Source organism: Pseudophryne corroboree, chromosome 7 (assembly GCF_028390025.1).
Source record: "Pseudophryne corroboree isolate aPseCor3 chromosome 7, aPseCor3.hap2, whole genome shotgun sequence".
In the NCBI taxonomy this organism is placed as follows: domain Eukaryota; kingdom Metazoa; phylum Chordata; class Amphibia; order Anura; family Myobatrachidae; genus Pseudophryne; species Pseudophryne corroboree.
This window is the reverse complement of record NC_086450.1, coordinates 71,448,619-71,467,094: the sequence shown is the minus strand read 5'-3', so window position 1 is coordinate 71,467,094 and position 18,476 is coordinate 71,448,619. Positions and strand designations below refer to the sequence as shown.

The following is an 18,476-nucleotide window of genomic DNA, read 5'->3' as shown; positions in this document are numbered from 1 at the left end:
CTATGCAGGGTAATGAAGTGGCTGCGGAACAGCCGCCAGTGGTTCAGTATCCTTCTGGCAATCGAGACTCCGAGTACTATCAATCTAACGATAAGAACGTTCCTGTGCCGCAGCCTCCCAGACTTCCAGAAAGAGAAGAGCGGCAGCCACCTCCAGTGTTTCCCAGACCCGCAGAGCCAGAGAGAAACGCTCCCACTCCTGTACACACACACCAGGAATACCAGGCCGCGGTGAGCACCGGTGCGGTGTATTGTCAGGTGTGTCATGTTGCCTTGTTGACGTACTGTAACACATCTTATTTTTCTGTTGCAGTTGCACCTGGTGGCTTTGAACGGTCCCTTGAGCGGCAGCATGCGTTCCATCCGAGGGGTGGATTTCCAGTGCTTTGAGCAGGCTCGCAAAGCGGGACTTCAAGGGACATTCAGAGCGTTCCTGTCCTCCCGCCTGCAAGATCTCTACAGCATTGTCCGGAAAGCTGACAGGCTCTCGGTGCCTATTGTCAATCTCAGGGTGAGTCTTAATTTTTCAGAATGTTAAAATTGAGGTCTGCTTACCATGTCAGTAGTAAGTCACATGTTTATTAATATTCCACAGTCTTTCTATAAATTAAAACATCAAAGCCTTGATTTAGAGTTGCAGTTAGGTTCATCTGCATGATTTACATTGTTGCAAGGCAGATAGACTATGGGGGTAATTCAGAGTTGATCGCAGCAGCAAATTTGTTAGCAGTTTGGCAAAAACATGTGCACTGCTGGTGTGGCAGATATAACATGTGCAGAGAGAGTTAGATTTGGGTGGGTTGTTTTGTTTCTGTGCAGGGTAAATACTGGCTGCTTTATTTTTACACTGCAATTTAGATTTCAGTAACACACCCCACCCAAATCTAACTCTCTCCGCACATGTTATATCTGTCCCACCTGCACTGCACATGGGGGGTCATTCCGACCCGATCGCTCGCTGCAGTTTGTCGCAGCGCAGCGATTGGGTCGGAACTGCGCATGCGGCGCTGGCGCATGGCAGCTTTCGTTACCTCGCGATCGCCTCTGAGACAGAGGCGGTCGCTAGGCAGGAGGGGGCTGAACAGCGGCGTTAAGCCTCTGTTTAGGGGGAGCGGTCCGGCCAATGCAGTCGTGGCCGGACCGTTGGGGTGGCGAGACGCGGCGAGCAGCCGCTGCGGCCAGCGGGAGCGACGAGTAACTGACATGCGGGGCGGACTAGCCCTGTGCTGGGCGTCCCCCCGCATGTCTGAGTTTACGATCGTAGCTGTGCTAAATTTAGCACAGCTACGATCATCTCGGAATGACCCCCATGGTTTTTGCCCATCTGCTAACAAATTTGCTGCTGCGATTAATTCTGAATTAGGCCCTGTGCATGCACACAACCTGAATGCATACTTTTAGAGTTGCATGTATCTTCTAGGAAAGGTGTGTCAGAGGTAACAGTCTCAAAGTAAGTAGCCTTTTTCAGATGAATCTTATTTTGAGTTACGCAGCTCTTGAAATATCTTAGCTACGTAAATATGGCACCTGAAAAATATGACGAGGATGGTAACAGTCACGTCTTTGGGGGTACTTCAGATCTGATGGCTGCGTTCCAATCAGGTACTAACTGCGCATGCATGTCGGACAACAACAACGGGCATCGCTTGTCAGCGACGGGATGGTGCGAAAAATCCAGTCGCACAGGCGTTCGCAAAAGGGATTGACAGGAAGAGGCCATTTGTGGGTGGCAACTGAGTGTTTACAGGGAGTGTCCGGAAAAACGCAGGCGTGTCGAAGCGTTTTCAGGGAGGGTGTCTGACGTCCGCTCCGGCCCCGATCAGCCTGTTCTCATTGCACTGGAGGAGTAAGTCCTGGGCAGCGCAGAGACTGCACAAAGTGGATTTACGCAGCTTGGCGTACACATGCAATCGCACACTTGCACGGCAAATTTACACTCCCCCTGAAGGTGGCGACTATCTGATCGCAGGACAGCAAAATTAGCAGCCAAGCTATTAGATCTGAATTACCCCCTTTGTTCCAAACACATCTTAAGATGCATGCACGTAAAATTATAGGTGTGGTAGCTCAATAGTAGGGACACGTACAGTACTTACATTCAACTCTAAATCAGGACCCAAGTGAAAAGCTTATAAAATAATTGTACATGGGTTGCCACATGGGGGTATATTTACTAAAGGTCTATTTTGTTTGATTTTAGATCAATGTTAAATCGATTTTATTCGATGTTGGGCTTCCAGGATTAAAACACACATTTACTAGCAGATGATTTTTTAATATTCATTTTTAAATGTTAGTAAATGCGTGTTTTAACCTTGGAAGCCCAATTTTGATTGAAATCGATTTAACATCGATCTAAAATTGAACAAAACCAAACAAAATCGACCTTTAGTAAATATACCCCCATGGTTACAAAACAAATTCTCTATTTTGTGGATCATTCTGAGCAGATTAAGCGAGGAAGTGAGGACAGGAAGTTCTCAAGTTTAATTAACTGCATCTAAGGAACTAAAGCTGAGGACTTAGGTAAATAATCATTCCTGAATGAGTAATGAACCAGATTGGAGAATATGAAGAGATGGGATATTTGTGCTTGTTACTAAGCAGCCGCAGAATTTTTAGCAGTACAAGTTCTGTTCTGATCCATATACAGACTCCGTCACACACACATACAAGTGCATGTATCAAGTTAATCAGCACAGTCTCCTTGTACATCCTAGCCACATTGCGTTGCAGTTAAGATGCATTTTCAGCAAAAAAAGATGGCGAGGTGCACGGGACCTGGCAGCTCACTCACGCCTGAACACATGTATAATAATAATAATTATTTATATAGCGCTCTTTCTCCAACAGAACTCAAGGCGCTTTTACAGACATCAAAAAAATGCACATACTACAGAATATTTAAGTAAGACAGCAATAGATAAGCCACACAGACATAATAAAAGAGAACCTTGAGCACACAGAAAGCATAATGCAGGATTGGTGTAGGCATTTTGGGTAATAACTTCCAAGGGTTGCGTATTCCACCCTTACAAGGTTCCGGGTGCAGCAGCCATCTTGGGCGCTCAGCGTAGGATTACCCAGGGTGGAATAGTCCATCCCTAGAGGAGATGACACAAAATGGGGGTGATTTCAGAGTCCTAAAGATCAGAGTAGGGTTCTGACAAAACTACCAGGTCCATGTATTTTTCATCCCATCCACAAGCGTACCAGATGAGGCAGCCATGTTGGGCGCACTTCGAAGGTTACACTGTGTGAGGTGAGCCATAAAAGGGCCCAGTGCATATATGGGAGATCTGACACTTGTGAAGTAGTATGATGTACCCTGTATGTAGGGCGCAATGGCAGGGTGTGCAATCAGTGGAGGTAAACATTGCAGGAATAGCACAGAGTGGGGTGGAAGTGAAAAAAAGTGTATACACACTTACCAATTGGCCGCTGGATCTGTCGGGCCAGGCATCACAACTGGATGGGCATTTGATTCTGCCTGCCCAGCTGTGACGTCAGTGTCGGCTGTCCGTGCAGCCAGTGTTTGGGCGGACAGCAGGATATGCCGATTTATCTACGTGATATTTCTGTGAACGATATTCACACGCTGTCCGATCCGCTGACGATATATCATTCGGCGATATCATGAATGATGTATCAACCAGTGTGCCACACCCAGACAAACTATTCATATACCGTTCTAATATTATTAATGTATATTGTACCATTAAGCTACACAATGTGACTCTCTGTTTCCAGGATGAAACACTGGTTGACAGCTGGGAGACACTCTTCTCCAGGTCCGAGGGACAGATGAATCCAGGAGCTCGGATCTACTCATTTGATGGGAAAGATGTTACAGCTGATTCTACATGGTAGGACAAACTGAAATAGATCTAATACATTAATGGGAAAGTATCCCCAAAATATGTGTGTTATTGCTAGTAGTAATATTAACATGATTAACTTGTTTCTTTTAAAGAGGTGTTCTTAACCTTCAGACGACCTTAATCTGCTGATTTGTGCAAACCCTTCTGCAACTGTTACTAGATGCACAGCTTTAACGTTCTACTTTTCCAGTGTCTTTATATCAAGAAGAGTGTTTAACCGCATTGCCCATGAACACAGCATAACATACCTCTATGCACCACCTACCATTGTGCCCACAAAGCAGATTGCTCTTGCATTCAAGTCAAATTAAAATAAGCAACTCTGCCTTGATGTAATAAAGGATTTGGTGAAGAGGCAAGGCAGTCAATTTGTCAGCTGTTGGGATCCCGGCTGTCAAGATACCGACGCCAGAATCCCGACACTCGGTGAAATACCGGCGGTTGGAATGCCACGCCACCACCCGAGGTGGAATACAACCCTGTGGCGACCAAATGTCCCTATGGGGCCTGAAGCACGGCGAGCGTAGCGAGCACGAGATGGGACAAGCTGCGGTCGCCGCTGGTATCCTGGCTGTCTGGATCCAGGCGTCACTCTCTTGACACTGATCCTGTGAAAAGTACACAGAGAGGAGCATTGTAATGAGTTTAACAAATTTGCAAAAGAATAGGAGAAAATCAATAAATAACAGTTGCCCAATGGTGGAAATCCATTTTTAAAATACTATAAGAGCGATCAAGTACCAACCAATCGGCTATTTACTGTTATTTTTTCAAACACAGACTTTAAAATGACAGAAGCTGATTGGTTGGTACTTTATCTCTCAGCCAAGATTTGATAAATCTCCCCCAAATGTTAGACTAGCAATATATTTCAGTCATGTTAAGTAAATATTGCATGGAAATTAAACTATATATTTTTTCAAATTAAAAAGTGCCTTTGTTTGTGTTGGGTGATAATTATTTACTAGTCTACTGTGAAGAAGCCATAAACAGCCATAATGCCTCACATTTAATGGCCTTGGTCCAAGTACTGTAGTTGGTAGAAGTTGATGGAACTGAATTTGTTAGATACATTTGAAGTGAAGGGTTTTGATCAGGCATTCCCAATCTCGGTCCTCAAGGAGGCAGTGCAGGTTTTAGTGATATCCAGGCTTCAGCACAAATGGTTAAATCAAAATAACTGAGGTACTAATTAAGGGGACTATTTAGTAAGCTTTGAAAGGAGATAAAGTGGACGGAGATGGTACCAGCCAATCAGCTCCTCACTGTCATTTTCCAAACACAGCCTGTGACATGGCAGTTAGGAGCTGATTGGCTGGTACTTTATCTCCGTCCACTCTTTCTCCGTCCAAGGCTTAGTAAATAGACGCCTAAGTCACCTGTGCTCAAGCATGGATATCACTAAAACCTGGTCTGTTAGTGTGCCTTAGGTTGGGGATGACTGGTTCAGGTAGTTGCAAATCTCTTAATATTATACCCCTTTCACACCAAGCGGAGAACCTGGGTTATTGCTGTGGGAAAGCCTGGGTCCATCTTGGGTCAGCTGCAGTGTGAAGTGCATGACCTAAAAAGGCGGCTGATTGGCAGGCTCCGGAGCTCTTGGAGATGTTGTCATCCCTAAGCGTCCTGTGTGGACAGTGATAATCCGGATCCCAGCGGCAGTCTGAAGTACATCCGAAGCCCCAGCTTGGACCCGTGTTCAGTATCCCGGGTTGGAGATGGGTCAGAGCCGGAGCTTCTGCCTGAAAGGGGTATTACTTAGTTTTGCATATGATATATGGTGTCACATCTAGGGCACATCTAACTCTGTCTCTCATAACAGGCCACAGAAGATGATCTGGCACGGGTCCGACACAAAAGGCCGACGTCTAACCGAGAGCTACTGTGAAACCTGGCGCACAGACGAGAGTGCAGTCACCGGCCAGGCGTCATCTCTATCCAGCGGGAAGCTCCTGGAGCAGCGTCCTCAGAGCTGCAGCAAAAACTTTATCGTCCTGTGCATTGAAAACAGCTTCATGTCCACCGGCCAGAACTAAGAGCAGACTGAGCAGCCGGAGTGGTGTTTATCCTGGCAGAGGCTGCACATGGACTACCCAAGATCCCATCTCTTGCGTCCAGAGACCAAAGAGTCTGAAGCTGCTCTTTCCTGCTGAACACTTATGTGCAGTGTTACTGTCCCAGCCTTTGAAGGCCACATCCCTTGGATACACTGGTTAAGCTAATCCCTGCCTCAGCTACAAAAACAAAACAATCCCTTTCAATTTCACGTTGTGAAAGAGGCTGCATTTCCAAAAATGCTCTGAGAATCCACCTGAGATCATATTGATTCTAGCTGTGCCATCTACATCCAGTCTTCTCCAGAGCACGGGGTTCACCCAGTTGTACTAAGAGGAAGCCAGCCTATGAGAGCACGGCAGTAGTGCGATGGGTGCAGAGCTGATGGGTGCCTCAAACCCTTGGCTTCTTTGCACCCGAGTTAAAATACTCTCTATTTTATTCTGTAATATTTAACCACTTTTAGTTACAGAGACACACACATATCTCTGCATTAATTTCTTGTCAATGGCTGTTTCCTAGTTCTCTCCTTGATAAACACCAGGTCATCTCCACAATATTTATTAGAAAGCCATGTAGATGGAAATGTTGTGGACCTAAAGTGTTTAGTAAGCAGTGTCAACCTCATTCCAGTCCATCCACTCTGTGCCCACCAGGCGCTCATACGGTTGACATCCGTTAAGTAAATATACAGTTCTCACTATGTTGTGGCTGCTCTATACTTGATCTCAATGTACGGATGAGGGCATGTTTTGCCACTTTACCCTTCTAGTTTGTAATACAGGATGAATGTGTTTAGGAGTCTTTGTTATGTATTTGCTTATACACTTTTACGTGTTCGGATGAGATAAAGGAAAGATGAGCAAGGGTCCACCTAAGCCTGACCGTTCCCAGCTCCACCAGGAATGTACACAATAAGGTTTACAATCCAAGTACACACAGCTGTGACCACTGCAAAACCAAGAGGACATCACATTATTTAATATCACATTTTTCTTTTTTTTTATATTTTTGTGTTGCAGTACCTTGCTGTACCCCTAGGAGAACCACAATGTCGTAGAACAGTCTGTAAATGTAACTGTCACTAGGCTTTCAAGAACGATGATGTTCCAGTCACAAGCAGATAGGAAAATTGCAAAAAGCATTACCATGACAATGCAAGAAGGCTGTTTCTAGCAAGCCAGCCCTTAGTCTGGTCATTTAAAAATACAAAGGAATATATAATAACAAGCTATGTGTACTTATTGATTATATAAAGACTACAATATACTGAGATATTTGCAAGCAAACATACCCACACACAGTATTTATATATATATATATATATATATATATATATATATATTATTTTCTTTAATTAATACATTTTAGAAGACTGATGTTTCTATCCTGTTAATGAAGATATAAGTGCATTATTCTACTTGCATTACATAGCGCCAAGCCGCAGTGCTGTACAATATTGATGAGGCACTGTTATACACTGGATATTAGAAGGTTTTTACATTTCTGTATATCGTTATGGGGAGATTTAACAAAGCAAACCAAGTACCAACCAATCAGCTCCTAACTGTACTTTATCTCTTTCCAAGGCTTGATACATTTCCCCCTATATCTTGATAACTCTCCTCAGTCAGAGGGTAGAAGCATCAGTATTTACACACACAGAGAGATTATACAGGATTACAGTGAGATACTCGGTCACTGCTTGTCGCAACAGGAACGTCTGCTCAACGAACTCTCTAAAGTAATGCGCAGCCTAAACTGCAGGCAGTTACAGATGGCAGGGGTATTGCAATGCATTCTGCATTCAGGCCCACAGCGGACATCACTACATGCGACACAACCCACCGGCCGCTGCCATGCGCCTCTAGAGCGCCACACTTACTCCAGCGGACCAGCACCTGAGTTGCTGAAGTGAATGGTGTTAATCTCTAGTAATTGTTATGTCAGGATTATATTGTGCAGAAACGGTGCCCTGTAATAGCTGAAGTCTGGTGGTTCCAGCTTTCTACCTGTGTACATATAAGCCGTAGGACTTGTGCGGCTGGGAACGCGCTCAGGTGTAAGGTACGATGCTGTCATCGGAAGACATGAATCCCTCATACATCTAAAAGGTGCTAAAAAAAATCTATATTGTTTTTTTCAACTGCTTTTAGAATATTTTTGCGACAGGAAACAGATGGAAGTCGTTTACCACTATCTTTGTATTTTAAAAGAAATTGTGGATATTTTAGTTCATTTCTATAAATACTTCCTAGGACTAATTTCTTGTGTGTTCTTTTTTTGGGCGGAAGGTTTGTGTGTGGGGAGTATGAATACAGGGGCATATCACCTGACAGGGCCTGTGTGCAGCAGGCCTCCCACCCCCACCCCACTGGATGGAGTATGATGTCACAGTACACAAAGCAGACCAAACATTGGAGGGGGTGGTATCCAGTATGCCGAATGTCGGGATCCCGGTGCACAGTATACCAGCGCCGGAATCCCGACACCCGGCATACCGACAACTATTCTCCCTCGTGGGGGTCCACGACCCCCCTGGAGGGAGAATAAAATAGTGTGCGCGCCACCGTGCCCGCAGCGTGGCGAGCGCAGCGAGCCCGCAAGGGGCTCCTTTGCGCTCGCCACGCTGTCGGTATGCCGGCGGTCGGGCTCCCGGCGCCGGGAGCCCGAGCGCCGGCATACCGTACGACACCCATTGGAGGCAATGCTGAGCTGAGCATGCCCATTTGTGGAGTGTATACACATTGCACATTCTCTGAAAATGGCCACATGCCAGCACATATAACTTGACGTCATCTACATTTAAGATCGGTACACACCTGAAAGATTTGCCTCACAATCCTACGGAGTGAACGATTTTCTGATCAAAGACACACACTTCTGAATTACTGTTCTTATCGGAAAGATTATCATTTATCAGTATTCGGATCATCATAGGTGATGTTTTAAATGAACTATCAGGAGGAAATGTCAGACAGATCATATACACTCAATATGCACATTCTCAGCTAGTTTCCGACAGTGGGCCTAATTCAGACCTGATCGCAGCAGCAAAATCTTTCTCTAATGTGCAAAACCACGTGCAGTGCAGGAAGAGCAGATGTAACGTGCAGAGAGAGTCAGATTTGGGTGGGTTCATTCGTTTCTGTGCAGGGTAAATAGTGGCTGCTTTATTTTTACACTGCAAATTAGATTTCAGGTTAAACACACCCACCCAAATCTAACTCTCTCTCTGCACATGTTACATCTGCCCCCCTCCCCCCCCCCCCCTCCCTGCACTGCACATTGTTTTGCCTATTAGAGAAAGATTTTGCTGCTGCGATCAGGTCTGAATTAGGCCCAATGTCGTGCAGCAGGAACGATTAGATGAGCAGGCGGGATCAGTACTAAATGCCGCCGGCCGGAATCCCGGCGGTCGAAATACCGACGCCGGAATCCCGACCACACAATCCCGACAGGGGTGGTGAGCGGAACGCAGCCCCTTGCGGGCTCGCTTCGCTCGCCACGCTGCGGGCACGGTGCCTCGCTACGCTCGCTACACTATTATATTCTCCCTCTATGGGTGTCGTGGACACCCACGGAGGGAGAATATGTCGGGATTGTGGCGATCGGGATTCCGGCGTCGGTATTTCGACCGCCGGGATTCCGGCCGGCGGCATCTTGACCGCATCCTGAGCAGGCATGGCTGGATTTTAAACAATCGTCCATGGCTGCTGTGTACACAACTGCGCAATAATCGGACTGGGCAGCGGAACATTGGCTGCACAGCGTGATATCTGCACAGTTCATAGCCAGCTTAACAAACAAATCGGTGGAACTGAGCTGTAACTGGAGGTGCTCAACACCGATAGAGTTCATTGAAGCAGTGTTCATGCAAATACAGGCTACGCAGAGGTACATTAGGCTGTAGACGTATCTTTCTCTAACGTCCTAAGTGGATGCTGGGACTCCGTAAGGACCATGGGGAATAGCGGCTCCGCAGGAGACTGGGCACAAAAGTAAAAGCTTGAACTAGCTGGTGTGCACTGGCTCCTCCCCTATGACCCTCCTCCAAGCCTCAGTTAGATTTTTGTGCCCGAACGAGAAGGGTGCATGCTAGGTGGCTCTCCTGAGCTGCTTAGAGTAAAAGTTTATTTTAGGTTTTTTATTTTCAGTGAGTCCTGCTGGCAACAGGCTCACTGCATCGTGGGACTAAGGGGAGAAGAAACGAACTCACCTGCGTGCAGAGTGGATTGGGTTTCTTAGGCTACTGGACATTAGCTCCAGAGGGACGATCACAGGTTCAGCCTGGATGGGTCCCGGAGCCGCGCCGCCGGCCCCCTTACAGAGCCAGAAGAACGAAGAGGTCCGGTGAAATCGGCGGCAGAAGACGTTCCTGTCTTCAACTAAGGTAGCGCACAGCACTGCAGCTGTGCGCCATTGCTCTCAGCACACTTCACACTCCGGTCACTGAGGGTGCAGGGCGCTGGGGGGGAGCGCCCTGAGACGCAATAAAAACAGAAATACCTTAGGATGGCAAAAGAAATACATCACATATAGCTCCTGGGCTATATGGATGTATTTAACCCCTGCCAGTTTTCCAGAAAAAAGCGGGAGATAAGGCCGTCGTGAAGGGGCGGAGCCTATCTCCTCAGCACACAAGCGCCATTTTCCCTCACAGTTCCGCTGGAAGGACGGCTCCCTGACTCTCCCCTGCAGTCCCTACAGAATCAGGGTAAAAACGAGAGAGGGGGGGCACTATTGGCAGCTAAATTATAAACAGCAGCTATAAAAGGGAGTAACACTTATAAGGTTATCCCTATTGATATATATATAGCGCTCTGGTGTGTGCTGGCAAACTCTCCCTCTGTCTCCCCAAAGGGCTAGTGGGGTCCTGTCCTCTATCAGAGCATTCCCTGTGTGTGTGCTGGGTGTCGGTACGATTGTGTCGACATGTATGAGGAGGAAAATGATGTGGAAGCAGAGCAATTGCCTGTATTAGTGATGTCACCCCCTAGGGAGTCGACACCTGACTGGATGGTTGTATTTAAAGAACTACGTGACAATGTCAGCACTTTACAAAAAACTGTTGACGACATGAGACAGCCGACAAATCAATTAGTGCCTGTCCAGGCGTCTCAGACACCGTCAGGGGCGATAAAACGCCCGTTACCTCAGTGGGTCGACACAGACCCAGACACGGATACTGAGTCCAGTGTCGACGGTGAGGAGACAAACGTAATGTCCAGTAGGGCCACACGTTACATGATCACGGCAATGAAGGAGGCATTGAACATTTCTGACACTACAAGTACCACAAAGAAGGGTATTATGTGGGGAGTGAAAAAACTACCAGTAGCTTTTCCTGAGTCAGATGAATTAAATGAGGTGTGTGATAAAGCGTGGGTTTCCCCCGATAAAAAAGTGCTAATTTCTAATAAATTATTGGCACTATACCCTTTCCCGCCAGAGGTTAGGGCGCGTTGGGAAACACCCCCTAGAGTAGATAAAGCGCTCACACGTTTATCTAAACAAGTAGCGTTACCGTCTCCTGATACGGCCGCCCTCAAAGAACCAGCGGATAGAAGGCTGGAAAATATCCTGAAGGGTATATACACACATACTGGTGTTATACTGCGACCAGCAATCGCATCAGCCTGGATGTGCAGTGCTGGAGTTGCGTGGTCGGATTCCCTGACTGAAAATATTGATACCCTGAATAGGGACAGTATATTACTAACTATAGAGCATTTGAAGGATGCATTACTATATATGCGTGATGCACAGAGGGATATTTGCACCCTGGCATCAAGAGTGAGTGCTATGTCCATTTCTGCCAGAAGAGCGTTATGGACGCGACAGTGGTCAGGGGATGCGGATTCCAAACGACATATGGAAGTATTGCCGTTTAAAGGGGAGGAGTTATTTGGGGCCGGTCTATCGGACCTGGTGGCCACGGCAACGGCCGGAAAGTCCACCTTTTTACCCCAGGTCACCTCTCAGCAGAAAAAGACACCGTCTTTTCAAACTCAGTCCTTTCGTCCCCATAAGTACAGGCGGGCAAAAGGCCACTCATTTCTGCCCCGGGGCAGAGGAAGAGGAAAAAGACTGCACCAGGCAGCCTCTTCACAGGAGCAGAAGCCCTCCTCTGCTTCTGCCAAGTCTTCAGCATGACGCTGGGGCTTTACAAGCGGACTCGGACACGGTGGGGGCCCGTCTCAAAAATTTCAACGCGCAGTGGTCTCACTCGCAAGTGGACCCCTGGATTCTGCAGGTAGTATCACAGGGGTACAAACTGGAATTCGAGACGTCTCCCCCTCGCCGGTTCCTGAAGTCTGCTCTACCAAAGTCTCCCTCCGACAGGGAGGCAGTTTTGGAAGCCATTCACAAGCTGTATTCCCAGCAGGTGATAATCAAGGTACCTCTCCTACAACAGGGAAAGGGGTATTATTCCACACTGTTTGTGGTACCGAAGCCGGACGGCTCGGTGAGACCAATTTTAAATCTAAAATCCTTGAACACTTACATAAAGAGGTTCAAATTCAAGATGGAGTCACTCAGAGCAGTGATAGCAAACCTGGAAGAAGGGGACTATATGGTGTCTCTGGACATCAAAGATGCTTATCTCCACGTCCCAATCTACCCTTCTCACCAAGGGTACCTCAGGTTTGTAGTACAAAACTGTCATTATCAGTTTCAGACGCTGCCGTTCGGATTGTCCACGGCACCTCGGGTCTTTACCAAGGTAATGGCCGAAATGATGATTCTTCTTCGAAGAAAAGGCGTTTTAATTATCCCTTACTTGGACGATCTCCTGATAAGGGCAAGGTCCAGGGAACAGTTAGAAGTCGGAGTAGCACTATCTCAGTTAGTGTTACGTCAGCACGGGTGGATTCTAAATATTCCAAAATCGCAGCTGATTCCAACGACACGTCTCCTGTTCCTAGGAATGATTCTGGACACAGTCCAGAAAAAGGTGTTTCTCCCAGAGGAGAAGGCCAGGGAGTTATCCGAGCTAGTCAGGAATCTCCTAAAACCAGGACAGGTGTCAGTGCATCAGTGCACGAGGGTCCTGGGAAAAATGGTGGCTTCTTACGAAGCGATTCCATTCGGAAGATTCCATGCAAGAACGTTTCAGTGGGATCTTCTGGACAAATGGTCCGGATCGCATCTTCAGATGCATCAGCGGATAACCCTGTCGCCAAGGACAAGGGTGTCTCTTCTGTGGTGGCTGCAGAGTGCTCATCTACTAGAGGGCCGCAGATTCGGCATTCAGGATTGGATCCTGGTGACCACAGATGCCAGCCTGAGAGGCTGGGGAGCAGTCACACAGGGACAAAATTTCCAGGGCTTGTGGTCAAGCATGGAAACATCTCTTCATATAAACATTCTGGAACTAAGGGCCATTTACAATGCCCTAACTCAAGCAAAACCCCTGCTTCAGGGTCAGGCGGTATTGATCCAATCGGACAACATCACGTCAGTCGCCCACGTAAACAGACAGGGCGGCACGAGAAGCAGGAGGGCGATGGCAGAAGCTGCAAGGATTCTTCGCTGGGCGGAGAATCATGTGATAGCACTGTCAGCAGTGTTCATTCCGGGAGTGGACAACTGGGAAGCGGACTTCCTCAGCAGACACGACCTTCACCCGGGGGAGTGGGGACTTCATCCAGAAGTCTTCCAAGAGATGGTAAACCGTTGGGAAAAACCAAAGGTGGACATGATGGCGTTCCGTCTCAACAAAAAACTAGACAGATATTGCGCCAGGTCAAGGGACCCTCAGGCAATAGCGGTGGACGCTCTGGTAACACCATGGGTGTACCAGTCAGTGTATGTGTTCCCTCCTCTGCCTCTCATACCAAAAGTACTGAGAATCATAAAAAGGAGAGGAGTAAGAACTATACTCGTGGTTCCGGATTGGCCAAGAAGGACTTGGTACCCGGAACTTCAAGAGATGCTCACGGAGGACCCGTGGCCTCTACCTCTGAGAAAGGACCTGCTCCAGCAGGGACCTTGTCTGTTCCAAGACTTACCGCGGCTGCGTTTGACGGCATGGCGGTTGAATGCCGGATCCTGAAGGAAAAAGGCATTCCAGAAGAAGTCATCCCTACCCTGATAAAGGCCAGGAAGGATGTAACCGCGAAACATTATCACCGCATTTGGCGAAAATATGTTGCGTGGTGTGAGGCCAAAGAGGCCCCTACAGAGGAATTTCAACTGGGTCGCTTCCTACATTTCCTGCAAACAGGACTGTCTATGGGCCTAAAATTAGGGTCCATTAAGGTTCAAATTTCGGCCCTGTCGATTTTCTTCCAAAAAGAACTGGCTTCTGTGCCTGAAGTCCAGACGTTTGTCAAAGGGGTACTGCATATACAGCCTCCTTTTGTGCCCCCGGTTGCACCTTGGGATCTCAATGTGGTTTTGGGTTTCCTAAAATCACATTGGTTTGAACCACTCACCACTGTGGAATTAAAATATCTCACATGGAAGGTGGTAATGCTGTTAGCCCTGGCTTCAGCCAGGCGTGTCTCAGAATTGGCGGCTTTATCTTATAAAAGCCCTTACCTGATTTTTCACACGGATAGGGCAGAATTGAGGACTCGTCCTCAATTTCTCCCAAAGGTGTTTTCAGCGTTTCACGTGAACCAGCCTATTGTGGTGCCTGCGGCTACTAGGGACTTGGAGGACTCCAAGTTACTGGACGTAGTCAGGGCCCTGAAAATATATATTTCCAGGACGGCTGGAGTCAGGAAATCTGACTCGCTGTTTATCCTGTATGCACCCAACAAGCTGGGTGCTCCTGCTTCTAAGCAGACGATTGCTCGTTGGATTTGTAGTACAATTCAGCTTGCACATTCTGTGGCAGGCCTGCCACAGCCAAAATCTGTAAAAGCCCATTCCACAAGGAAGGGGGCTCATCTTGGGCGGCTGCCCGAGGGGTCTCGGCTTTACAACTTTGCCGAGCAGCTACTTGGTCAGGGGCAATCACGTTTGCTAAATTCTACAAATTTGATACCCTGGCTGAGGAGGACCTGGAGTTCTCTCATTCGGTGCTGCAGAGTCATCCGCACTCTCCCGCCCGTTTGGGAGCTTTGGTATAATCCCCATGGTCCTTACGGAGTCCCAGCATCCACTTAGGACGTTAGAGAAAATAAGAATTTACTTACCGATAATTCTATTTCTCATAGTCCGTAGTGGATGCTGGGCGCCCATCCCAAGTGCGGATTGTCTGCAATACTTGTATATAGTTATTGTTACAAAATTCGGGTTATTATTGTTGTGAGCCATCTTTTCAGAGGCTCCTTCGTTTATCATACTGTTAACTGGGTTCAGATCACAGGTTGTACGGTGTGATTGGTGTGGCTGGTATGAGTCTTACCCGGGATTCAATATCCTTCCTTATTATGTACGCTCGTCCGGGCACAGTATCCTAACTGAGGCTTGGAGGAGGGTCATAGGGGGAGGAGCCAGTGCACACCAGCTAGTTCAAGCTTTTACTTTTGTGCCCAGTCTCCTGCGGAGCCGCTATTCCCCATGGTCCTTACGGAGTCCCAGCATCCACTGCGGACTATGAGAAATAGAATTATCGGTAAGTAAATTCTTATTTTAGCACTTATTATAGGATAGGTGCAAGGCTGCACGGATACTGCTGACTAATAATAAACCAGGTATGCATTCAGATTCAGTTGCATAGAGAATACATGAATTTTCCATGCACACTAAGCAAAGCACAGCTGATTTACTTGCTATCTGCATCAGCCCAATTTTCTGGCTTGCAGACATAGTGGTAACGGAGCTCAGAGGCCATTCCAAAAGGCAATCAGAGCCCGGGCAGCAGTCTCCCCCAGGCCACTGTGTGATTCATTTAAATATAGAAGACACCATTAATAGCATACACACTTCCACTGCCAATGAACAGGCCCTGTGAGTAACGCTCTAAGGTGGTCATTCCGAGTTGTTCGCTCATTGCCGATTTTCGCTATGCTGCGATTTGTTGCTAAATGCGCATGGTACGCAGGGCGCATGCGCTTAGTTATTTAACTAAAAACTTAGTAGATTTGCTGTGGATCCTGCGGCGCTTTTCAGTCGCTCTGCTGATCGGTGAGTGATTGACAAGAAAGGGGCGTTTCTGGGTGGTAACTGAGCGTTTTCCGGGAGTGTGCTAAAAAACGCAGGCGTGTCAGGGAAAAACGTGGGAGTGTCTGGAGAAACGGGGGAGTGGCTGGCCAAACGCAGGGCGTGTTTGTGACGTCAAACCAGGAACTAAACGGACTGAGGTGATCGCAATCTAGGAGTAGGTCTGGAGCTACTCAGAAACTGCAAGAAAATATTTAGTAGCAGTTCTGCTAATCTTTCGTTCGCAATTCTGCTAAGCTAAGATACATTCCCAGAGGGCGGCGGCCTAGCAGGTGCAATGCTGCTAAAAGCAGAATGACCACCTAAGTACGTACTAAGATGCCTCAGGTACTTCGCACACAACCCAAAAAACATATTGGGTATAGGTCAGTGCCCCCCAATACATGACCCACGTACCCATGCCTTTTCTATGACTGTAATGACAGCTATAAACTTGACATTTCCACTTGTATAGGGTCACTTCTTACTGATGTTTGTCAGGGATTTGGTTACAGCAAGACAGTCACAGACGAATTGCTGCAGTATAATATGAATGTCAGTCTCATTGGGTCATGGGCCGATACCGGTCTCGCTTCACCACTGGGTTCTCTGGTTCTAAATGAACTCATCTTCCACCCCAAACAGTGCTCAAGGTATTGCACCTCTGACATCCCACTTCTGCGTCCTGCGACCTGTCCCTTAAATCTTTCTTAACACTTTCCCTACATGCTCTTACCAGAATATGGCAATGTCATCCACATAAACCTGAGTAAAGCCTTTGCACCCAGTTACTGACCAAGCTCTGGAAAGTGGCCATCTAGTTACTCATCCCAATCAGCATGACCTTAAACTTGCGCAGGACAAATGGGGTGATGAACGCCGACTGCACTTGGGTCATCACATGAAGAGGTGTAAAACTGTCCCATACTGTAGGTGACACTAAAAAAACAAAATCTGTGCATCTTTTTGAGTTTTCAACATAGGTTGACAAGTGAAATAATAGATCTTCCTCGTAGGTCGTCATAAGAAAAAAAAACACAGGCTCTTAATTTGGAGATGGGGGAATTATCAAATAGAAAAGTTTAATTTAGAAAACAGTGGTGGACTTGGCTTGCCCGTATGCGACAACTAAATTGTGCGTTGTTGTGTTGGGTATTATATCCATCTGTTTTAAAAAAATAACTTCCTTGTGTTAAGTTTTAACAAAAACTGATATGTTAGACCTTGTACAAATATCCCGAATGTAACCGGGGAATGACGCTCTTGAGCATTTGGGGCCATCTGATCAACCAATTCCCATTACTCAAGGGAAGGGGGGAAATCCACCTTGCTACAGCCCACTCATCCAGCGAAGAATCAATACGACAGGTACAGTAGCCGGCTTCTGTCATAGTTACATCGTTCCACCAGTGGTAATCTATAGAACACTGTGGTGTCTTGTTCTACTTTGGGACTAGTCCAGCAAAGGCTGACCATGGATTGTGAGGTGTCCGAATAACACTTATACCTCATGCTTCTCCTGGACTTATACCTCATGCATCCTTCTGAACTGCACACCACAGTAGCACATTACTAATACCTACTATGGAAACAAATATCAAGTGGAACCATATAGTTAATGCTGCTTGGACAGTTTGAGAACATGCCCTGTAAAGCCAATGGTAGCTCTGAGTTGTTTTTTTGCAATGTGCGGGCAATAGAATAATCACCTTATGCCCTATTTTGAAAAAGACTAGGCAGGTGGCGGCACCTGGACATGGTTAGCTGGCTGGCAGTAAACAGAGTCAGGCAGAGCCGTAACTAGGTGTGTGCCGATGGTGCCTTGCCCACAGTGCAAATGCACTGAGGGCGCACCATCATGCATCACACCCACACTGCTGCTAGCTTCGGGTCCAGACTCACTGCTGAAGGCAGCGCCTCCTGTGTCCCACGGAAGGCGGCGCCGCCTGCGTCCCACTGAAGCCGCCCACCTGTGTCCCGCTGAAGCCGCTGCCGCCCGCCCACCTGTGTCCCGCTGAAGCCGCCGCCTGGCCACCTGTGTCCCGCTGAAGCCGCCGCCCGCCTGTGTACTGCTGAAGCCGCCGCTGCTGCTGTAAGGTCCCGGCAGCGCTAGTCCCTAGTCTTTTTCAAGATAGGGCATATGGTGATTATTTTAATGCCCGCACATTGCAAAGAAACAACAACTCAGAGCTACTGTTGGCTTTACAGGGCATGTTCTCAAACTGTCCAAGCAGCATTAACTGTATGGTTCCACTTGATATTCGTTACCATAGTAGGTATTAGTAATGTACTACTGCGGTGTGCAGTCCAGAAGGATGCTGGGCTTAAAGGCCAGTGTTTGTCAGGGCGCTGCTCTTCTCATTGGCCCAGCGGCAGCCCTGGCGTGAACGGGCCCCCTCCCCTGCAATTCGGGAGAGACGTCACATGATGACGTCAGACATCT

At 47.4% G+C, this 18,476-nt stretch overlaps 1 protein-coding gene across 4 annotated transcripts in view; it reads left to right on the top strand.

Annotated features, from left to right (window-relative positions):
- COL18A1 (collagen type XVIII alpha 1 chain) overlaps positions 1 to 8,199 on the top strand; it is a 333,914-nt gene extending 325,715 nt beyond the window's left edge. For all 4 annotated transcript variants that reach the window (XM_063933311.1, XM_063933309.1, XM_063933308.1 and 1 more), the window contains 4 exons: positions 9 to 230; positions 313 to 510; positions 3,750 to 3,865; positions 5,703 to 8,199. In XM_063933311.1, the coding sequence (XP_063789381.1) occupies positions 9 to 230; positions 313 to 510; positions 3,750 to 3,865; positions 5,703 to 5,916 (750 nt within the window). In that variant the 3' untranslated portion in view covers positions 5,917 to 8,199. The remainder of the gene's footprint in view (positions 1 to 8; positions 231 to 312; positions 511 to 3,749; positions 3,866 to 5,702) is intronic.
- Positions 8,200 to 18,476: the final 10,277 nt, after the last annotated feature.